At 42.9% G+C, this 24,009-nt stretch overlaps 1 protein-coding gene and 1 long non-coding RNA gene across 2 annotated transcripts; one reads left to right on the forward strand and one right to left on the reverse strand.

The window, feature by feature from the left end:
* Positions 1-1,825: 1,825 nt before the first annotated feature.
* On the forward strand, positions 1,826-19,005 carry LOC144247226 (myosin heavy chain, skeletal muscle, adult). Its single transcript, XM_077787329.2, has 40 exons — positions 1,826-1,933; positions 2,122-2,169; positions 3,679-3,919; positions 4,005-4,148; positions 4,240-4,396; positions 4,706-4,733; positions 4,832-4,946; positions 5,040-5,132; positions 5,988-6,051; positions 6,215-6,313; positions 6,416-6,519; positions 6,595-6,733; positions 7,346-7,464; positions 7,564-7,713; positions 8,424-8,594; positions 9,300-9,609; positions 9,729-9,811; positions 10,283-10,370; positions 10,464-10,581; positions 10,737-10,860; positions 10,943-11,079; positions 11,183-11,438; positions 12,123-12,365; positions 12,472-12,648; positions 12,730-12,875; positions 12,963-13,053; positions 13,142-13,531; positions 13,770-13,896; positions 13,996-14,114; positions 14,389-14,585; positions 14,944-15,127; positions 15,203-15,368; positions 15,528-15,652; positions 15,803-16,111; positions 16,828-17,031; positions 17,351-17,476; positions 17,571-17,741; positions 17,829-17,933; positions 18,073-18,168; positions 18,729-19,005. The coding sequence occupies exons 3-40, from the start codon at positions 3,716-3,718 to the stop codon at positions 18,882-18,884; spliced, it is 5,835 nt and encodes a 1,944-aa protein (XP_077643455.2). The 5' UTR covers positions 1,826-1,933; positions 2,122-2,169; positions 3,679-3,715; the 3' UTR covers positions 18,885-19,005.
* Positions 3,122-12,296, reverse strand: LOC146765834 (uncharacterized). The gene is made up of 2 exons (XR_014949272.1): positions 10,907-12,296; positions 3,122-5,156 (listed from the first exon to the last, which is right to left on the reverse strand). It is a non-coding gene; the product is annotated as an uncharacterized LOC146765834 (long non-coding RNA).
* Positions 19,006-24,009: the final 5,004 nt, after the last annotated feature.

The following is a 24,009-nucleotide window of genomic DNA, read 5'->3' on the forward strand; positions in this document are numbered from 1 at the left end:
TGAGTTTCCATTAAGTTTCCTGGCAGCAATGGGAATCAGCGACTTCTTTTCTCAGCTGTTGCTCTAAACTTAAAAGGGCCCTGAAAGGCTCCCTTGAAGGTCACATGGAGAAGATGGGTCAGTGCTGCACTAGATGTGTGTCTTATGGAAAAGGCAGCAGGACAGTTTCTTTTATGACATATATTTTATCATATTTTAGAGAAACTCAGTGCATATGCATTTTCCCCAGCTTCCCTGGTAGAGCACAGATAATTCTATTCTTCTCTGTACACTGAAAATTACCTGAATTTGTCATTATGCATGAGTGTATATAAACATCATCAGGTTTGTTTCATAGGAGGGGTGTTCCAGTTCTTAGCCCTCCTTTGGAACCACTCTAACTGGTCCAGGACTTTCTTGTGATGGTAAGTTCTTTTTCAAGTGATAGAGGAGCCAATATGGAGGAGGGTTGTGTTGGATCTTGTTATGACCAACAAGGAGGAGCTGATGGGGAATGTGAAGCCCAAGGTCAGCTTTGAATGCAGAGACCATGAAATGGTGGAGTTAGAGATCCTTGGGGCAGGAGGAGAGGACACAACAAGCTCACTGCCGTGGACTCCAGACTTTGGGCTTTTGAAGGATAACTCAGGAGTGATGCATCTCAGCAAAGAGGAAGTCAGTCAAAAATGCCAGGACATGTGCATGGATGAGCAAGGAGCTCCTGGATGAACTCAAAAGAAAACCTACAGAGGGTGGGAGCAGAAACAGGTAGCTTGGGAAGAATTTAGAGAAATTGTCCAAGCAGACAAGGAGCAGAGGAAAGCTAAGGCTGTGATAAAATCAAATTTGGCCAGGGACATCAAAAGCAACAAGAAAAGCTTCTGTAGGAATGTTGGTGATCAAAAGAAGATAGGAGAATTTGGGCTCTCTCTGGAAGAAATCAGGTCACCTCATTACCTGGGATCAAGAGAAAGCTGAGGTACTCAAAGGTGTTTTTGTCTCTTTGTTAGCCAGCAAGACCTAAGAAACAACTGAGTCATGTCCTGTATATTGGTATTTTCTGATTAATTAAAACATCATCAAGAAAAGAAAGAAACATCTATTTTTAAGCATAAATCACAGCACATCTTATTATACTCTCCTTAGCACAAATCCATGTGCTCATTATTCTTTCTTGGAGAATCTCCCACTTCTTTTGCAAGTGTACAAATTGGTAAATCTGCACTAATGTAGGTATGGTCCTCTTCATGTATCAGAAGTGACCTCACATTTCTCTCTGAGACCTATTCCAATAGTTCAGCTACACCCAGACTCTTATTTCTGTGACAAAATCTTTGTCCCTTATACTATCTTGCCCTGTCTATGACTCTCAGGTACCAGCACTATCACACTATCACAGAGATTGCTCCTCTGCTTTCAGAATCTTACCACCACATCCGCCAAATGCTTTTTGTAATACTTACTTCCCCCTTAGTGTCTTGCCTAATGTTTTCCTCTTAGGCATTTCTTACAAGATTCACACCATCACAAGGGCAAGATAAAAGCTGACATTCCCATTGTACAGCTGCGATGGCTGCAGCACAGACATACCAAGCAATCCATCCCAGGTCGTGCAGCGAGTCGCTGGGAAAGCCAGCAATAGAATCCATAAGTCCTGAATCCAAGTTCTTTAAGTGCTTTGACTAGTCCACATTCCCTCCTTAACACCCCTGTCACATTATTTATAGGAGATGTATTCATATAGCCACTAGGACATCAAAATTTTCTAATTATATCTAGTCATGTCAAATGACAATTATGCCCTTAGTTCAGTTTGCCAGACAATGCTTAGCCAGAGAGGGTTTGCCAAAATATTTTTGACCGAAGAAAGAGTAGGCATCTGTAGCATCTGCAGGCGAGATCGTATAAAATGTCCCTGCAACACGTCTGCCCTGGCTCCACAGAAAGCTCCAAGGTAAGAGATGGGGTCTGCAGGCTGCCAGGAAGGGGATGGCAGCCTAATGTGCCACCACATTGCTGCTGCCTCCAGTGCTCCTGTGCAGGAGGGGACTCCATTACGGATCTGTTTTCAAAGCACCTGCCTGTTTTCACTCTTGATTTTTGTGCAGCAGCAATTTGGGAATTGCCATTTGTGTTTTACAGCACTGACCAGCTGCCAGCCCAGAAGCCACACATCTGGTGTCACAGGAGGTAAGAAGCTGATTTACTAATTCTTAGGGGCAGAGACAGATCCTTTTGGGTGGGGTGTGTGTATGGCTGAGTGAATGGTCACTGTTTCACTGTAGAATGGTCACTGTTTCACTGTATATTCTTAAATCCACTGTAGTCACAGTATAAGGTGGTGAGGTGCTGAAGGTTGGTAAGGTTTTCAAGTGAATTATTGAATCATAAAACAGTGCAGGTTGTAAGGGGTCTCATAAGATCATCGGTGCACTCTTTAAGGAGCTGTGTTTGAAGTCTCTGACTCCTCATGGCAGGCCAGAAAATCCCCATGGGGACATTCTTCACTTCTGCTTAACTCACCTAACAGGGAGTGAGTGTACCACCTTCCCATCACTGCTGTTGTTGCTGTGTAACTAGGGACACAGCAGGAAAACTGCAAAATTCAGCATTTTGTCGTAGAATATGTAGTGTGATATTTTGTCTGAAGTTTGCCATGGAATCATTGAAGCAGTAAGAGCTGTAATATAAGAAACCAAGCTCTGATTGTCACCTCTGTAAAAGGCAATGCTGCCCTTTGTTCCCTGCTGTGCTTGTTCTTTACCTCACAAGAAATGGAAGATAAAGCCCCCCTCCTCTGGAATCCACTACCTATTCCTCCAAAGACAAACAAAGAAATACCATGTTATGTTTTCTCATTTTAGTACAATAAACACAAGATTAAATGTTGTGTAAATATCAGATACCTAACTCTATACAGAAAGAGATATTCAAATGTTTTCCCAAGCTGCTCACTGTTTTGGCTTTTTTTTCCTCATGGCAGGAGGAAGAAAAATATATTTCAGATAAATTAATTCAGGCTTTAAAATTCCTTATTTTTAAATACTTCATTAGAGCTTTAAATCTTTGGACTTTGTTTTTCTCTAAAATTCCGCTAATTTTTAAAAAGCAAAAGAAAGTACTGGAAAAGGAGCTATCTCAGTGCGTTTTGAACAGCTTTAATCTTCTTTTAACAGTCATATTGCAATTTTTGCCTAGATTCAAGGAGTTAAAATTAGAGAAAATTATATTATTAATACAATTATAAAAAAATTCTAAATACTGAAACTGAGTCATTAAGAAGCTAGAATTTTCAGTATGCAGTTCAGACAGCGGAGTATGAGCATTCTGATCTTTGTGAAAAACTATCAATGTGAGAAAAGAGTATTATAATAATTCCAAATGAATTTTAAGAGTGCTTAATCAGTTGGAAGGATTTTTGAGGTTCTTAGTTCCACAGTACAGTGCCCGGATAGTTAAATTCTAAGTGTCTATAGCTTATTTAAATCTGATTTCAGTATAAACCAAATACACTCTCAAAATATAATTTTGACTTTTTACTTAAATACAGAATTGCACTGATGCAAAAATTTGCAATTCCTTCCAAAAGGCTACAAGCAGTATTAATATAATCTCTTCATTCTCTACAACTTCTCATTTCTTCTCCTAACAAGACCTTATTTTTTGGCAAATTTGAACAACATATCTTCCCTTCCACAGTGCTGTCTGCTGACAAGCCTCTCCACAAAGTGCAGCCATGTCTTCGGACGCTGAGATGGCCATTTTTGGGGAGGCTGCTCCTTACCTCCGAAAGTCAGAGAAGGAGAGAATTGAGGCCCAGAACAAACCTTTCGATGCCAAGTCATCTGTCTTCGTGGTACATGCAAAGGAATCCTTTGTGAAAGGGACAATCACGAGCAGGGAATCGGGCAAAGTCACTGTCAAGACTGAAGGTGGAGAGGTGAGTCAAAAACAAGGCTGAAGGAAAACATTTGATCCCCACTCTGGATTCTTAGCTGACACGTGTATCCTTCTTTCTCTGACAGACCCTGACTGTAAAGGATGATCAGATCTTCTCCATGAACCCTCCCAAGTATGACAAAATCGAGGACATGGCCATGATGACCCACCTCCACGAACCCGCCGTGCTGTACAACCTCAAAGAGCGTTACGCAGCCTGGATGATCTACGTAAGTGGCAGCAGCAGCTTCCTCTGGGCAGCCTCAGGAGCTGCTGGGCCAGGCTCAGGGGAAGCCTGAGTGCTGTGTCCCTTCCTCACAGACCTACTCGGGTCTCTTCTGCGTCACCGTCAACCCCTACAAGTGGCTGCCGGTGTACAACCCCGAGGTGGTGTTGGCCTACCGAGGCAAGAAGCGCCAGGAGGCCCCTCCACACATCTTCTCCATCTCTGACAACGCCTATCAGTTCATGCTCACTGGTGAGTGGCTCTGTCTGCCTCAGGGGCATTGGACCATGAAATTCTCTGAAGGGATACTCTGTCTCAGCAAAGTGAAGACTTTTTCATTCCTTTCTTGTCTCTGACACACACATCTGTTGGAGTTTGCTATCTTCATAGCATTTTTTCCACTGTGTTAAATTAAAGACACCTCTACATTAAGTGATGTGCTTTGGAAAGGTTTGCTTGTTCAAGTCAAGCTGACATCATGCAAAACATTAAATTATGTATGTTTCATTCTTTCTCTGTTGCTCATGAATTTTAAGTACCGTGTTTCTGCCTTGTTCACAGATCGGGAGAACCAGTCCATCCTGATCACGTATGTACACCCCCTGCGCGGGTCCCTGCGGGGCTGCCCGGTGCCAGGGCCCCTCCTGCCTCACCACGCACCCTCTGCTTCTCTCTTGGCTTGGGCAGCGGAGAATCCGGGGCCGGGAAGACTGTGAACACCAAGCGTGTCATCCAGTACTTTGCAACAATTGCAGCCAGTGGAGAGAAGAAGAAGGAAGAACAGACATCAGGCAAAATGCAGGTAAATTAGTAGATACATGTTGGGATCAATGCTTTCCTTGGTTCTTGACATGATTTTTGGAAAGGATAACTAGCAATAATTATCACCCTGCAGGGAACGCTTGAGGATCAAATCATCAGCGCCAACCCACTGCTGGAGGCCTTTGGAAACGCCAAGACCGTGAGGAATGACAACTCCTCACGCTTTGTGAGTTGCTTAACAAAATAATTCCTGTAACATAGTAAACAGGAATTTATGTCAGTCATTCTTTTCTGTTGTTCAGCCATCATGTTTTTAAGAGTAAAACTGTATTTTCTTATCATGGCTTTGCCACTTATCCTAAAGATCATTCTCCAGATTTCACAACACAAAAAATTAATTCTGTTTTACATTAAAATTCAAGTAAAAATACTATGTCATGTGGTGTTTCTCCTAGAACATATTGTAATGTTAAAAAATAGCTCTGTTTATTTTCATTAATTTTCTAATAGACAGACAGAATTGCAGGAAAAAAGGGAATGAGGTTAGGAGAGATGGGAAAGAAAGAAAGAAAGAAAGAAAGAAAGAAAGAAAGAAAGAAAGAAAGAAAGAAAGAAAGAAAAAGAAAGAAAGAAAGAAAGAAAGAAAGAGAAGAGAAAAGAAAGATATATTTTCTAATTGAATAATATATTTGCTGTATTTCAGATTAAGTTAATAAGAACTGAAGTTAGGTCACAATTCAGATTTAAGCAGCTCTTAAATTGATTCTTAACTGCTTAACTACTACTTAAATTGATTCTGTATCATTAAGGTAACTGCTCTCTGTGTGCAGGATATAGTTAGCATAATTTATGGAATGAATTTCACATATTCCTTCTCATTTGTACACTCACCATATTTAAAATACAGTTTTGCCACTGCTGATTATTTTCATGGTCAAAAATGAAGAAGATAACTTTATGTTAGTGGTACAAATACAGAGATTTTAAGAAAACGTCTCTAAGTAGAAAACTTGCGCCAACTTCTTAAGTTCGGATATACTTTCTATCTTGTAAATCTTAAAACACTTTTATTCCTTTAAAGGGCAAATTCATCAGAATCCATTTTGGTGCCACAGGCAAACTGGCTTCTGCGGATATTGAAACATGTAAGACACTTCACAGCAGTTCACAATCCATCCATTCCTCTATCTATCCATACAACACATTTTCACCCCACCATCTATACTGCCCGCCCTGTTTTCCTCTCATCATGTATTTTCTTTTTTCTTTTGCTGTTTCTTCTTGTTTCTAATTAAATTTTCCCTCCAGATCTGCTGGAGAAGTCCAGAGTCACTTTCCAGCTCAAGGCGGAAAGGAGCTACCACATCTTTTATCAGATCATGTCCAACAAGAAGCCAGAGCTAATTGGTAGGAAGAATTACTAACTTGGAGGAAGATAGCTGAATATCTGCTCACAATATTACTTGCTTGACTAAACTAAGCCTACATTACCCATCTTCTTATTTTCAGACATGCTCCTCATCACCACCAACCCATATGACTACCAATTTGTGAGTCAAGGCGAGATCACCGTCGCCAGCATTGATGACCAGGAGGAGCTGATGGCCACAGATGTAAGTAGCAATTCAGATTATTGTAACTGTTGGAATCTCCCAGGCAAAGCTTTTACTTTGCTGTTCATATTGCAGAGTGCCATTGACATCCTGGGCTTCAGTGCTGATGAGAAAACAGCCATCTACAAGCTGACAGGAGCTGTCATGCACTACGGGAACCTGAAGTTCAAGCAGAAACAACGAGAGGAGCAGGCAGAGCCTGATGGCACCGAAGGTATCAGAAAAAATAGAAGTGGTAGTAATAACTCAGTATTTGGAAGATGGAGTAGAAATGTGTTTAGGTGAGATGATATGAAACTGCCAACCAAAATGCAATCTTTCTTCAATTACTGCTCATCATTATCTGCACTACCAAGTGCATATATGTCTAAAAACCTCTCCTGAGCTACCATTCTGAATCAGCATAACTTTCTCAGTGTGCTTAGACCAAATGAGAAAGAAAAGATGTTTTTAAAAAATTTGTTTCTGCTTGATACTTAAAAGAAATTAAAGGCATTATATTCAATTATAGGACTCCTACTTCATAAATCACTATTTAGGGCAAAATTACTTATAGATTCCAGGAATAATTTTTAATAAATACATTTTTTCTAGATGTTTCTCTGAAGATTTTTAAAGACACATATAGCCTTTAGATGTACTGCTCTGTAAAACATTCAATGCAAAGATAATTTCAATTAAATAATTATATCATGGTTCTTCTGAGAGCCAGAAAGCAATATCTGATCACAAGAACATTAAATATTCCATCTGTTTTGGGAACGGTTCGTCACTCAAAGTGCTGCATGTCTTGGTAGCCCTAATTTTTCTATCTCCTTGTCCTTAGTTGCTGACAAGGCTGCCTACCTGATGGGTCTGAACTCAGCAGACCTGCTCAAGGCCCTCTGCTACCCCCGTGTCAAGGTGGGGAATGAATACGTGACCAAAGGCCAAACTGTGCAGCAGGTAACAACAACAACTTGGTGACTGGGAACCTCTCACTTGAATCCCTTACTATCTGCTCTGGACATTGCATTTTTTCTGATCCATTCTCCTTTGGTTTAGGTGTACAATTCAGTGGGTGCCCTGGCAAAGGCTGTCTATGAGAAGATGTTCCTGTGGATGGTTGTTCGCATCAACGAGCAGCTGGACACGAAGCAGCCCAGGCAGTACTTCATTGGTGTCCTGGACATTGCTGGCTTCGAGATCTTTGATGTAAGGATATCAGGTTTGAGGGCTGCTCTTGAAGGGAAGGATTGTTGTATCAGAGGACTTGCAAGTAATATTCCTCTGCAGGTTTAACATGCTAGTCATTTGCGATTTTATGCAGAAAAATAGCTAGTAATTTTCTTTTCTATCAGAAAACAATTTTTTCAAAAGCTCCATCAGTAGAAGCATAGAGTTGTGTTGTTTGTCCAGAAGCAGCAAATAGAATTTTATATGTTGCAATATTACAACTGTTTGATCTTAATGTTACATATTAAATAACCCAAAATATGTCCAACAAATTTATAAAAGAGCATCTGGAGCAGAGCTAGGAGATGCATTAGGAAATATATAGTGAGTTAAAGATGTTTAAAATGTTTAAAGAACCAAGAAATTAATAATTATATGTATGATCAGAAGTATTAAGGGTTTTCAATTTGGAGACAAGAGCATGTACTCATCTTGTTTGCAGAATAAGAAAATGCCAAAGTATTTTAATAATTTTAGGAGATTCATTAAAAACATCTCCTCTGGAAAAAATCCCTCATATTCATTATGTAGGTTTTTTTTTCTGGAGCTGCATAAAGGTTCTCTTATGGTGTGGTCCTGATAATACAGTTGTGTTCTAACTGGGGAAATTTATAAAAGGTGGAGGAGAATGATGAAGAACTGGGAATATTGATGAGAGCTGGTTGTTGTGGTTTTTTTCCACTGAGCAGTTCAACAGCCTGGAGCAGCTGTGCATCAACTTCACCAATGAGAAACTGCAACAGTTCTTCAATCACCACATGTTCGTGCTGGAGCAGGAGGAGTACAAGAAGGAGGGAATTGAATGGACATTCATTGATTTTGGGATGGACCTGGCTGCCTGCATTGAGCTTATTGAGAAGGTATGTTTGTGATTCAAGATGTCTTCCATTTTCAAAAACCCATTGTTTTAAATTTCCAATGGTTGGATTCTTGTAGTCGGTTTTAATACAAGTGTATTAAATATTTCTTGACCTGTACTATTGCGAATTATGGATTATAGATATTACAAAGTCCACCAAAAGTTATAGAAGTAATTTTCACATGTTTTCTGCATGGAAGGTATCTCCATTTGCTTGGCTAAAGGATATTATCTTCAAAAACACAGGGCAGTTCCTAAAGTAAAATGAAAACATCTTCCTAGAGTTCTGGAATAACATTATCTGGAAATGGATAACCATATGGTTATCCATACAGTTATCTGTAATGGTTCTGTATGGTTTACAGCAAAGCAAATACAGTGCCTGACCTTTGAGAGGAAGAAACAGATTTCTTGTAGCTCTTTATAATCAAGTAAAGATGCAAAGGACAAATTTGTGAAAAATACTTTAAAATGTATTCTTTCTCCTCATGAACTTTAGCATGGTCTTTGGCATTGAAAACATTCCTGAATCACAATGTCAAAGTGTAAATCAAGGTGGTGAATCTCTTAAACTCACTTTTTAGAAATAAATTTTCTACATGGCATTGTATTTCATCTTCCAGTCTTTTACCACATTCCCTTTGAGATCAAGCCATACTAATATATTCTACATGCATTCTCTCTTGTTTATTGAACTATCTTCCAGCCCATGGGCATCTTCTCCATCCTGGAAGAGGAGTGCATGTTCCCCAAGGCAACTGACACCTCTTTCAAGAACAAGCTCTATGACCAGCACCTGGGCAAGTCCAACAACTTCCAGAAGCCCAAGCCTGCCAAAGGCAAGGCTGAGGCTCACTTCTCCCTGGTGCACTATGCTGGCACAGTGGACTACAACATCACTGGGTGGCTGGAGAAGAACAAGGACCCTCTGAATGAAACTGTCATTGGGCTGTACCAGAAATCATCTGTGAAGACCCTCGCTTTACTTTTTGCTTCTTATGGCGGAGCAGAAGCAGGTTATTTTTCTAAATTTTCTTTTTGAACATTTGGGATATGTAAAGATAAAACAAAAAAAGGTTATATGTTTATATTGAAAAACTTCTTTTTTTTTTTTTTTTTTTAATTTTATTTTAAGAGGCTAGTGGTGGTGGTGGTGGTGGCAAGAAGGGAGGCAAGAAGAAGGGTTCTTCTTTCCAGACAGTCTCAGCTCTTTTCAGGGTAATGTATGGATTTTGTTTCTATAAAGTGACATGAACATAATGTGAAAACTGAGCTAAATACACTAAGGTTTGTATTCTGGCACTGATTTTCAAAAGAAGCGATACTAAGTATGAAGTGCATTTCATATTGATTTTCTGTTCAAATTCAGGATTTGATCTTCATTTGGCTCTCTGAATTTCTTATAAAATTCATTCCTATTTTTTTAAAAAATATTTTTCAGAATCTTTCGTAATATAAATATAAATATTTATCCCAAAAAGGCATTTGTTAAAATATTTATAATGTTTTACTTCCTCTGAAAAAAGGTGTAGAATACTTTTCAATAAAAAAGTATACAGAAGTTTTCATTAAAAATAAATTTTGAATTTGAAAGCTTCTTCTAATATTTATTGTATTATTTCCTTGACATATAGGTACAAAATATGCAAAATTAAATTTCTTTCTAAACTACTCTGCATGATCCCACAGGAGAATCTCAACAAGCTGATGACCAATCTGCGGAGCACTCACCCCCATTTTGTGCGCTGTATCATCCCCAATGAGACTAAAACACCTGGTAAGAGCCCCAAGCAGAAAGATCCTTGCTCTGATACATCCATTCCCCTCTGCACTGCACTCTGGGCCACTCATTTGTGCTCTGCATTGCCAGGTGCCATGGAGCACGAGCTGGTGCTGCACCAGCTGCGCTGTAACGGCGTGCTGGAAGGGATCAGGATTTGCAGGAAAGGGTTCCCCAGCAGAGTCCTCTATGCTGACTTCAAACAGAGGTGAGAGCTCTGCGCTTGTCAGCATCATTGGAAGCAATGTTGGTTCATTCATGGCTCCATTTAGACTGCTCTGTTTTCAAAAACAGTTGATGGGGCTTAGTGGCTACTGTGTGTTGGTTGGAAAAAATTAGCCTCATCTTCTTCTGATTCTACAGATACAAGGTGCTTAATGCCAGTGCCATCCCTGAGGGACAGTTCATCGATAGCAAGAAGGCTTCTGAGAAGCTCCTTGGGTCAATCGATGTGGACCACACCCAGTACAAATTTGGACACACCAAGGTACAAACCCCCCATTCACTGCCTGCCTGGGCTTTGCTCTCTCTACCTGACAGTGATGTGCTGCAACATTGCCTCTCTCAAGGTGTTCTTCAAAGCTGGGCTGATAGGGATCCTGGAGGAGATGAGGGATGAGAAGCTGGCACAGCTCATCACCCGCACCCAGGCCAGGTGCAGAGGCTTCCTGATGAGGGTGGAGTACCAGAGAATGGTGGAGCGGAGGTACACCTTCCTCTTCTTCTGTTACAGACTCATTTTGCTCATGGGAAAGTGAAGACACTTGTCAGACTGAGAATATTCATTGTACTTTTTAATTACGCCTCAGGGAATCCATCTTCTGCATCCAGTACAACATTCGTGCTTTCATGAATGTCAAACACTGGCCATGGATGAAGCTGTTCTTCAAGATCAAGCCCTTGCTGAAGAGTGCAGAGTCTGAGAAGGAGATGGCCAACATGAAGGAAGAATTTGAGAAAACCAAGGAAGAGCTTGCAAAGTCTGAGGCAAAGCGGAAGGAGCTTGAGGAGAAAATGGCATCTCTAATGAAAGAGAAAAATGACCTGCAACTCCAAGTGCAGGCTGTAAGTAACATTTTTCTATAGTTTTATAAGTAAATAAGATCTAACTCTTCTTTCCTAATACAAGACTCTGAAATTACATACTTAGCTTTCTAAAATACTTTAAGCCTAATGCCATGTTACTAAAGGTAAAATAAAGGTCAAATTCTCCCCTCATTATTACTATTGTGAGCTGGAGTTTAAAAAGTGCGAATTTTTAGACTTCATACCTACACGTGTCCGTGTGACTTCATAAAGCAATAAGAAAGGCATTCTGTGAAACAAAAAGCCTTATTGCAGTCACTGTAGTGTATCTAGTGGAGCAGAGACAGTAGCTTGACTGACCTACTACTCTGTAAATCAGTTGTCAACATGAATATTTACATTTCTAAACACTTCCACATAAATTTGAATTTAGTACATAATAAGACAAAATCATATTCGAAAGGAGAAAAGGAAAATATAAAAAAAATCTAACTGACTTTCCAATATACCCAAAAAATATAGAGTGAAATGAAATGTAGCTAAACAGAGCTGAATTAAAGATGTAAAAGGATCAACAAGAAAACTAACAAAAACTTTTTTTAGATTTTTAGTTTGCAATGTAACTGCACAGTGTGTTTTTTCCCCAAAAGTAATTCTGAAAATCTTGCCAATTCACTTAGGTTCCTTCAGCACTAAATAATATTTCCTGCACTTTCCCACCAGGAAGCTGATGCTTTGGCTGATGCTGAGGAAAGGTGTGACCAGCTCATCAAAACAAAAATCCAGCTGGAAGCCAAAGTCAAGGAGGTGACTGAAAGGGCTGAGGATGAAGAGGAAATTAATGCTGAGCTGACAGCCAAGAAGAGGAAGCTGGAGGATGAATGTTCCGAGCTGAAGAAAGATATTGATGACCTTGAGCTAACACTGGCCAAGGTGGAGAAGGAAAAACATGCCACCGAAAACAAGGTATGAGGTAGAACCAGTCAGTTGCATTCCAGAAAATGGGCTGTGTGCTATGACAGGACTTCTATAGATACTCCCTTTATTTACATTTGCTCCCTTGTTCTCAAAGGTGAAAAACCTGACTGAGGAGATGGCAGCCTTGGACGAGACCATTGCCAAGCTGACAAAAGAGAAGAAAGCCCTCCAAGAGGCCCATCAGCAGACCCTGGATGACCTGCAGGCAGAGGAAGACAAAGTCAATACTCTGACCAAAGCCAAGACCAAGCTGGAACAGCAAGTGGATGATGTAAGCACACACAGAGCAGGAACAGGACAGGTATGGAGCCTGACCTGGCTGGCAGAGCCCTGATGGTCTTGTTGTGTTTAGCTGGAAGGGTCTCTGGAGCAAGAGAAGAAACTGCGCATGGACCTGGAGAGAGCTAAGAGGAAGCTGGAAGGAGACCTGAAGCTGGCCCAGGACAGCATCATGGATTTGGAGAATGATAAGCAGCAGCTGGATGAGAAACTGAAGAAGTAAGTGTAGCTCTGGGGCACCTGAGTGCTGGGCTGGAGCACTTGTCTCTTTGCTTTGAGATCTAACATGGTTCACTTGGCCCAAAGGAAAGACTTTGAAATCAGCCAGATCCAAAGCAAGATTGAGGATGAACAAGCCCTGGGCATGCAATTTCAGAAGAAGATCAAGGAGCTGCAGGCAAGTCTCTGTTCCTTCCCCTGCCTTGCTCAGGCTCAGCTCAGGCAGGAGGAGGGCACGGGTGTGAAGGGTCCCTGGTGTTCTGCAGGCCCGTATTGAGGAGCTGGAGGAGGAAATTGAGGCAGAGCGAACCTCTCGTGCCAAAGCAGAGAAGCATCGCGCTGACCTGTCCAGGGAGCTGGAGGAGATCAGCGAGCGCCTGGAAGAAGCTGGAGGGGCCACAGCAGCTCAGGTGGAGATGAACAAGAAGCGTGAGGCAGAATTCCAGAAGATGCGCCGTGACCTGGAAGAGGCCACGCTGCAGCACGAAGCCACGGCTGCTGCCCTGCGCAAGAAGCACGCGGACAGCACAGCTGAGCTGGGCGAGCAGATCGACAACCTGCAACGCGTGAAGCAGAAGCTGGAGAAGGAGAAGAGTGAGATGAAGATGGAGATTGACGACTTGGCCAGCAACATGGAGTCTGTCTCCAAAGCCAAGGTATGGAAAAATATGAAAATACATGAAAATAAATAATGTGGAAGTGTATCCTTTTAAATTATGGCCAGATTACCATCTGGCTCCTATCTCTGCATGGAAGTTTTTTTCTAAACGTCTAACTCCAAGGAACAGTCTATAATTTGCACATCTGTTCACTTTTTTCTGGTTGGAATTCTGCTGCTCATAACAAGAAGGAATCTAGATACTAATCCTCTTTCATTCTCTGTGAACTCCACAGGCCAACCTGGAGAAGATGTGCCGCACACTGGAAGATCAGCTGAGTGAGATTAAGACCAAGGAAGAAGAGCATCAGCGCATGATCAATGACCTCAATGCTCAAAGAGCTCGTCTTCAGACAGAAGCAGGTTAGAGAGACTCGAATATGTTTTAGCATGACTACTAAAGCAGCTTGTTTGGGTCATAAATGACAATTAGAATATCTTCTTATTTGTGGGCTTTCCCAGGTGAATTTTCACGCCAGGTCGATGAGAAAGATGCTCTGATTTCTCAACTGTCAAGAGGCAAACAAGCTTTCACCCAACAGATTGAGGAACTCAAGAGGCATCTAGAGGAAGAAATTAAGGTTATTCCTAATTTCTTACCACTGGCCACTGACAACACTTGTAGTTTCACACTGTCTAGTAGGGACAGGCTTGTGCTGCTTAGCACAAGCCATCCTGGGGGATGGCTTTTGTTTCTGCAATAAGTTTGATAAATGGATTTTGACCTCCAGGCTTACATCTGTCCTTCATTGCAAACACTCCTCCAGCAGTCATGTTTGTAGTGTGAAATTAATTCATTGGAAGAGATTTCCTGGGATATTACCACTCCTTGACACAACCACACTCTCTATCTAGGCCAAGAACGCCCTGGCCCACGCCCTGCAGTCCTCTCGCCACGACTGTGACTTGCTCCGGGAACAATATGAGGAGGAGCAGGAGGCCAAGGGGGAGCTGCAGCGAGCCCTGTCCAAGGCCAACAGTGAAGTGGCCCAGTGGAGAACCAAATACGAGACGGACGCGATTCAGCGCACGGAGGAGCTCGAGGAGGCCAAGTACGTGGGGAAGCAGGATGGCAAATGACTGGAGAAAATGGAGGATGGTCAACAAATTTGGAATCTCTGAGAGTGGGCTTAGACAAGAATGGGATGAAGGCAAGGATAGAGATTTGTAAAAAAGGAGAGAGAGGGAGGCAGAGAAAAAGTGTAGAGAAAAAGGGAAAATATAGGCTTTAGGACTAGAAGTGCTAAGACAGGCCGAATAGGTGACAGGACACAGCAAAGTATAAATCCTTATATAGCTGTGAATAGTGCTCAGTTCAAAACCCTTAAAGTCATCAACTACCCTCTCATGACAGAATAGAACTGACGCCATTCCAAGCTCTAACGTGCAACTCTGCTTCTCTCCTCCCAGGAAGAAACTGGCCCAGCGCCTGCAGGATGCAGAGGAACATGTTGAGGCTGTCAATGCCAAATGTGCCTCCCTGGAAAAGACAAAGCAGAGGCTGCAGAATGAAGTGGAGGATCTGATGATTGATGTGGAGAGATCCAATGCTGCCTGTGCTGCTCTGGATAAGAAGCAGAAGAACTTTGACAAGGTCTTCTGGCTTCCAGCACCAGCATTCCTGGCCCCGTGATGCCCACAGCCCTACTCACACCCCGTTTCTCTTCAGATCCTGGCAGAATGGAAGCAGAAGTATGAGGAAACGCAGGCTGAGCTGGAGGCCTCGCAGAAGGAGTCGCGCTCTCTCAGCACGGAGCTGTTCAAGATGAAGAATGCCTATGAGGAGTCCTTGGACCACCTGGAAACAATGAAGCGGGAGAACAAGAACTTGCAGCGTAAGTCCCTCTGCTCCTTCCTGGCCTTTCTCACAAGCTTGTCTATCTTCCACTCTCTGGCCCTGCAGGGTTAAAATCTTGCCTGTCACCTTGATGCACCAGAGCCTTTCTCCATTCAGCTCTCTGCATGACCATGGTGCTTTCCACCCTTCCTTGCAGAGGAGATTTCCGACCTCACGGAGCAGATTGCGGAGGGAGGAAAGGCAATTCATGAGCTGGAGAAAGTCAAGAAGCAGATTGAGCAAGAGAAATCTGAAATACAGGCTGCACTTGAGGAAGCTGAGGTACGTGACCCCAACCACTGGTATCTGCAGTAAATAAATGAGGAAATAGTGCTGAAAAGGCCTTGGTTCCCCTCTGCTCTGGCTGGGGAATGCAGCTGAGCTTTCTGAAAATATTTTTTATTTTATCAATATTTATGACCACTTCTCCAGGCCTCCCTGGAACATGAGGAGGGGAAGATCCTGCGCCTGCAGTTGGAGCTCAACCAAGTGAAGTCTGAGATTGACAGGAAGATAGCAGAGAAGGATGAAGAGATTGATCAGATGAAGAGGAACCACCTCAGAATTGTGGACTCCATGCAGAGCACCCTGGATGCTGAGATCAGGAGCAGGAATGAAGCCCTGAGGCTGAAGAAGAAGATGGAGGGAGACCTGAATGAAATGGAGATCCAGCTGAGCCATGCCAACCGTGTGGCTGCAGAGGCACAGAAGAACCTGAGGAACACTCAGGCTGTGCTCAAGGTATGTTACACTAAGAATGTGCACTTTGTTTTTTTCTTTGTCCAATACTGGCTTTGCTGCAGTCCTCTAGTTCCTAAATAACTCTTCTTTATTGAAGAGCCCAGAATTGGATGCAATACTCAATGTGAGGCCAGACAAAACAGGAATTCAGCTCCAGCTCTGCCTTGGCTTTCATAATCCTATCCCCACATACCCTGGCAGCATCTCTGTATTCTTCTGAAGACATTTGTTGCTTGTTCTACCAGCTATGCATTTCCTTTTTACACTTCAGTTTGACCTGAAAGTCCTTGCCAGCCATGCTATCTCCTGCCTTGCCTGCCTGACTACTTACATATGTGAACTGAGAGCTTCTGCACTCCATGAAAAACATTCTTATATATTTTTTTTTTTTGCATCTTTATTCTTGAGAGGAGTTTCTCAAGGGAGTTCCATCCAGGAATTCCTTGAAAAATACAAATGACTCTCCTAAAATTCAGGGACTTGACCTTACTCTTCAGCTGTCTCAGATTCTCATGAATCAACCTCCAACTGACTTTTCTAAGATGCTGTGCATAGATGAACAATAAGTCCAAATATAAATGTATTCCTATAATGATATATATTATACTACCATAATAATTATGGGACTGGTGGCAATTGCCAGTATGCAACAGTGCTGTATCGTCTTATAATTTCTCTTGATTCTTTGCCTTATAATTTCTCTTTATTCTCTAAAGGACACCCAGATCCATCTGGATGATGCTCTCAGGACACAAGAGGACCTGAAGGAGCAGGTGGCCATGGTGGAGCGCAGAGCAAACCTGCTGCAGGCTGAAATTGAGGAGCTCCGGGCAGCCCTGGAGCAGACAGAGCGGTCGAGGAAAGTGGCTGAGCAGGAGCTCCTGGATGCCAGTGAGAGAGTTCAGCTCCTCCACACTCAGGTTAGATTCAAAATCTCATGGGCAATTTTCCTCTGTGTAAATTCCTAAATCTACTCTTCTAATAAAGTCCTTAAACCAGAATTATTACACTTGTCCAAAAAATGGATTAGAGCAAAATGAGTAGGATTGCATTAGCAGTCAGAAGAGCTGCTTCAAATTTCAATAATTCTCTGCTATCTAGCTGTATATGACCTGACAAGATAGGTCAGGAAGATGCTAATATTAGACCTTTAGAGGATAACTTTAGAGTGAAACAGTAAATTTCTTAATTAATTGTTCTGTTTTGCAAATAACTGTACAAAATTTTGTTGTTGAACAGAACACCAGCCTGATCAACACCAAGAAGAAGCTGGAAACGGACATTGCCCAGATCCAGGGTGAAATGGAGGATACCATCCAGGAAGCCCGCAATGCTGAGGAGAAGGCCAAGAAGGCCATCACTGATGTGAGTTGGACACTCCTGGCATTGCTGACAATGAATGTACTCTCCCCAAAATATCTCCAGTCCTAAAATGGCTTTGACCCTTTGCTCTGATCAGGCGGCCATGATGGCAGAAGAGCTGAAGAAGGAGCAGGACACCAGTGCCCACCTGGAGAGGATGAAGAAGAACCTGGACCAGACGGTGAAGGACCTGCAGCACCGTCTGGATGAGGCTGAGCAGTTGGCACTGAAGGGAGGGAAGAAACAGATCCAGAAGCTGGAGGCCAGGGTGTGTAGGGCTGGGGCTGTGCCTGAGTGAGCGTGTCCTTGGAGAGACATTGCCAGGGAAGCTGCAGGGATGGGCTTGTCCTTGCAGGTGCGGGAGCTGGAAGGGGAGGTTGATGCTGAGCAGAAGCGCAGCGCTGAAGCTGTGAAGGGCGTGCGCAAGTACGAGCGGAGGGTGAAAGAACTCACCTACCAGGTAAGGCAGGAACTCTGCTCTCACAGGGCTTTCCCACAGTGAGTCACATCTTGCACACACCGTCCCCAAGGGGAATTGTTAACCTCATGTGATGCAGAACCAAGAACTGACTCTCTTTCCTGTTTGTCAAACACTCTAGTCTGAGGAAGACAGGAAGAATATTCTAAGGCTACAGGATCTGGTGGACAAGCTGCAAACGAAAGTGAAATCCTACAAGAGACAAGCTGAGGAGGCTGTAAGTATTGCTTGGATAAAGGGTAAAGGCCACATTCCACTGAGGCAGGACACACATTGAGTGAGGCTGAATACCAGGAGAGGGGTATGGAAGAAACTCCCGAGACAGAACCATGCTGGGTTGGGACCTTGGGGAGCTCTGGGCACCCTGCAGTCAGGGACATTCATTAAGTGAAGTTCTACAGCCTCATTCATACAGGAGGCCAGAGTAAACAAACCCAGAGGCCACACCCACTGACAGGTTCCTGAATCTCTGCTAATTATCAGCAGCAGAAGGTTTCATGATCTTCCCAACCCAGTAAGTTGCACTGATAATTGGGCACAAGGTAGTGAGAGGATAGATATAGAAATGATAAATTGAAGGGGTGAAATTGCTCCTCACTTGTGACACAGTCCTGATGAAGCTTGTCCCAGTAGGGTCCTGAAAAGGGGAGGATGAGGAGCTCTGTGTGAGCAGTGGTGGGAGGGGGAGGGAGATTTGCAGCCCCACAAGGCTGACTTGCAGCAGGAGTGAAACCTCTGCCCTGTGCTCCTGAGCCCTGATTTCTTCTCCTCTCACAGGAGGAGCTGTCCAATGTCAACCTCTCCAAGTTCCGCAAGATCCAGCACGAGCTGGAGGAAGCCGAGGAGCGGGCTGACATTGCAGAGTCACAGGTCAACAAGCTCCGAGCCAAGAGCCGGGAGATTTCTGGCAAGAAGATAGGGGAGGAAGAGTGAGGATGTCCTGAGGCATCAAAGTGACCTGAGGGCTGCACAAAATGTGAACCCTCTGTCCTTCTTCAAGTGTTCATAATCATGTTGCTATGTAGAGAATAAAGAATATAGATTTCGTCGCATACTCAGCAGAATCAGTGATTTTAGTCATTACTATTCAGTTCTGCAGTTACACAAGTTTAGGGCATTTTCAAATGAAATACTTACCTCACTTTAAGCTTTTCATAACAGTACAGCTTTATTATCGCAACTCCAGTATTTTTCTCCACTCTGTCTTACTCCATTTCCAAGGAGGGAATAAAACTAATTTAATTTCCATTCTGGGAGAGGGTCAGGACAAAGGCAGGACAAGCACCTTTTCTGTCCTGGCATAGAAAAAATTGTTTTGCCTTTGTGTGTCGTGTTTCTACCTGGGTGCAGTACTCAGAGGTTCTCATTGATGGTCCCATTGTCACTTGGCCAAGTGGTATTTAGAGGCAAGTTTCCTCAAGGGAAAACATCTGTAGGCCCAAAAGCATCTGTACGTCTCTGAGTCCTTATGAAGGAGCTTAGGCAAGGAGTGATGTGCTGCCTTAGAACAAGGCAAGTGAAGGCCAATAACTCTAGAGAGTGGCTTGTTACTGAGGAACTTTAAAGATCATACAGCCTTGTTAATAATATCACAAATATAATGATAACAATCAGTTTCAAAGAAAAACAAATAATATATTATTTGGATAAGAGGATATTGCAATGTCTTACTGCCTCTGTAGAGGCAGAATAGCCAATATTAGTATTTTCCAGTTGTAAATTAAATTTAACTTAATGAACAGCTTAGTAGAAGAATGAACAAGAGGATTAACCCCAAGGAGTGTAACATGTAGAGCCGCCAGAACAAGTGGGAACAGCTGCACTACTATATCATCTTTCCAGTACTGAAATTTATGAGTTTTTATTCTAAAGGATAATTAAGAGTAATGTGCAAATACAAAAAGCTAAAAGAACTGGTTTTTATCATGCAAGATAAGTCTTCAAGAAATAATACTGAGAACATTACAACTTGGAAGAAATCATAAAATATAACACTTTACAGAGGTAAAAATACATAGACAGTGATGACAAACTGTGTCCTACCTGTCTGACTCTTGCAGCACTGGAGTGGAATGTAGATACCAACTGTATTTGAGCTGAACAGAGAAGAGACAAGACATCTACAAGGTGTACTGGTCTGAAGTCTTAAACAAATGTCAGGCTGTTTCCTGCAAGGCAAGAAGCAGTACTTAAAACAGGGAACACCATTTGTAGCAGTACTGTACCCAGGCACATCTCATAGCTGCCAAGGGGAGATTCTAAAGCAGATACCATTTTCCATTTTTCCATTGTAAAGGAGACTTGGCTCTATCACACTACAGGAGCATCTGTGGGTCCCTCAAGGTTCCTGGCTAGGTCTACACCTCTTTATTTATGAGGAGTTCTTCAAGGAGCTGTGAAACTGCTGGGGAAGGGAGCTGGAGATGTTGGAAAGGAGAGGATGAGAAAACAGAATTCCAACTGGACAGGTGGGAGAGGGAGAGAAATCACACACATTGCACTGTGCTGACCTGGACTTGCCACTGACCATCCTGGAGAGCAGGGCTGGAGACTTGCTGGAATCAAAGTGGAATATTAAAAGGATGAGTAAGGAAAACCAATTTCTCCTCACTTTTGATTTGCTGCTTTGCCTGGAGGACAGGAGTAGTTTTGCATCCACACACTATTTCTGGAGTCAGGCTGCTTGTGGTCTGAAAGGTGCTGATGCACAGGTAACTGATCTTGGAAAAAACATGGGCCCATAACTGGCCTAAAGAAACAACTCTCAGAGAAGGTTTAAAATAGATGCAGCTGATGAGCTCCACTAGAGCTGCTGTCCCATGTGGACTATTGAGTTCTCTGACCTTCAACAGCTTGGGCATGGACAACTGTGTCTCCTGGGCATGAAAGCATCAGCTCTTCAAGGGGCAATTGGACATTATATGTGAGTCACACGTCATCATCCTTTCTTTTTCTGTTCTCAGTACAAGCTGGCCTTTTTTTCTTTCTAATACTGAACTTTGATTTCTGTCACTTCTGCTTCACTTTCCAACATCTCTGACATTTCCAGGCATTAATCTTCTTCCCATTAGCTTATCAGTCTTTTCACGCTGCTCATCTTCTATGTAACTGAAGCTCCAGTGTGTGGTGAAAAAAGTATCCTCTACATCATTCTCATATTATTTAGAACACTGCTCAGATGTCATCCTCTCATGTTTGCTGTACTGGGAGAAGGAGAATGATTAGCTAACTCTGATGCACTTTCAAGAACTGTTTATCCTGACATTCCAGGTCACAGTTTTTACCTTCCTCTGCTCAGTGAAATGACACCTTCCTCTTAACCGCAGATAATCTGCCACTGCAGCTTTTCAGGAAGCCACTTGGGAGTCCACACTGAAAAAGGATAGCATCACATTTACAAGCATGTAACTCACAACAGTCCATACCAGGAAAAGTAACCCTTTGATTTCCATGAAATGAAGCAAGATCACAAGCACAGCAACCACTAAGACTAGAGGAACAGAGATTTAGGAGAGAAAAGCCACCGATAGATACAAATAAACAAATAGAAAAAAGCAGCCTCGCTCCCCTCTTCCCCTCAAAAAAAAATCCGCACCTAAACAGCTGCCCCCCTCCCCCCCCCCCCCCAATTTCACCAGCAGCATTTTCCAGGGGCTTATGCTCTACTTCCATGGATTTTAGCTCTCATATCTCATAGCCCATGCAGTGAACATCCTGAACTGCTTTTCATCCCAAAGGATGTATTCAAGTCAAGTCTGTCATAACTTATGAAAATTAGTAACTTTCTTCTAGGTCAGTTCATGTTTCTTACTATTTTTTTTTTTTTCATTCCTGCACCAGCATGGATTAGGGATACCTAATAGATCTTCAAACCTTATTTCTTTGCTTGGCAACTCATCACGCCAGCCACAGTATGACACACAAACAGCCTGCAAGAAATATACTTTACTTTAGTCTAATCTGATTCTTACTGGTTTTTATATTCAAAGTATGTCCTTACCATTGCAATGGTCCAGTACTCAGCTACGTCTTAGCAGAAGGGTAGGGATGAGAAGTTTTTCTCCAGCAGATCAGAGCATCAGCATTTGTTCTCAGCATGTGCTCATGCTCCTGGGAGCTCTCGTTTTACACAGTGGCAGCAGAAATGCTGCTCCAGCAGAGTGTGAATATTCCCTGCCAGACAGTTAATCAGGGTCCACAGGGTGCACTGATGCCTCCAGCACGCCCTGTTCATATGACAGCATGGCTGGCTACAGCACTAGCAGGCTGCAGATCTCATGGGGATATTTTATTTTTGAATAAAATATCTGGTGTATCAGATAATTTAAAGTAGTATAGCAGTAAGCAGTAAATAACAGTAGGTTTGTCTGTGAGGTTTTTGGAAAGCTCATTAAAAAAATGGAGAAACCAGTGAATTTCTGGAAAAAAAAAATCCATCAAGGGCTATGAGGCTCCTGAAGGTCCTCCTCACAATGTGGGGGCTGTGGGGAGCAAGGTGGGGGGAACATTTTTCATCTTCCTTCAGGACACATCCACACTAAACACCTTAATCCTTTCACCACACAAGACATCAACCCCTCACTTACACATGGATGGTTCTCCCTCTGGCAAGGCAAAGCATCTGCTCACCACCAAAACAGAAGATTACTGTTCACCAATCCCTGAAACCTTTAAGATTAATCACATTCTACTTTGTGGAGTTTCCTCGGTTCTGGGAATTATATTTAGGAAGTCCATGGCTCAGGCACATATAGTGAAAGCCCTCTATCAAAAACAGAAGTGAACTTTCATGATAACAAAGGCAGTTCCTTTCTGCTGCCTGCCTGTAGGCAAAAAAGCTGAAGTTTACCTATATCCCCTATTCTATCTGGACCCTATTCTGGTTCAGATTTATAACAGACTGGCTAAATGATCCAGAATGGCAAGGAATTCTCAGTGAGGCTGGGGAAGATTCTCCCACCAGTCATGCCAGCCCTGAATGCCTCTGTGAATCATGAGATTTTAGTGTTCTGCACACTGAAAGCTCATTCTGGAGAGGTTGCCATGGAGTGTTCATGTGGCCATTTCAGAGACTGGACCATAGTTTAACATTTGGTGGGACCAGATGAAAAGCTGGGGAGAAAATCTGTTCCACTGGGACCATACCTGCTCAGTTCCCCTTCAGGAGGGACTTTCAGACGTGCCTTCATACACCATACACACACCATGTATGGACTAGAGTAAGGACTGGGAATGACAAAGTCTGGGTAAGGAATGACTGTCCAGAGGGGTGTGACATTCATCAAGACCTGCAACAGAGTCCAAACTACAAGGAAATGTGAATGAAAGGCAGTTTATCAAAAGCAGGCCAAGACAGATTAACCTGTCATCTTCTGCAGATGAGACGGTCCAGGCAAAGGAGCTGTGGCATTCCTGATCTAGCTGGATAAGAACAGCCAGGATCTGGAAATACCCAGCAGGAAAACTGCTGTTAAGGTGGAAAACAGGCAGGCACCGAGCACTGGGAGACAGGGAAAGGAGCAGTTCCCACCTGGCAGACAATCTGCCAGCTGATGCCCCTCAGCTAGCAGGGCTGCAGGGGCCTTTGCTGCTCAAAATATTCTGGCAGTGTCCGAGACAACAAGTGAATGATAAATGTATTTAGCAAATTCCTCTGGCTGACCTGGCTGGGAAGGCACCAAGCTCCCTATTTCTTTTCTGTATTAACCATATGTGCTGACAGGGAGGAAGCTTGATGGAAAGCAAATAGATCAAAACAAAAGGACAGAAACCAGCCAGAATGGTGGGTTTGCGATCAAAGTGTCCAGCTCAGTATGTCCTCAGAGAAATATTGATAAAATCTTTGTCACAGGGGAGCCAAATTTGTTTATTTGGGACATTTCCCAGGTCCAAAAAAAAGAGAAGAAGCTTTCAAAGGGAAAACCACAGAAAAGTGTTCTTTCCTGGCATGTCTGTCCCACCTAAAAATGTAGGAGTCCAGGACATCCTTCTGGCTGCCCTGGCTGGCTCCAGACCCTGGCAGGGGTCTCGGAGACCCTAGCATGAAATGAAAAACACC

The sequence above is a fragment of the Lonchura striata genome, chromosome 18 (assembly GCF_050655825.1).
Source record: "Lonchura striata isolate lonStrDom1 chromosome 18, ASM5065582v1, whole genome shotgun sequence".
NCBI lineage: Eukaryota > Metazoa > Chordata > Aves > Passeriformes > Estrildidae > Lonchura > Lonchura striata.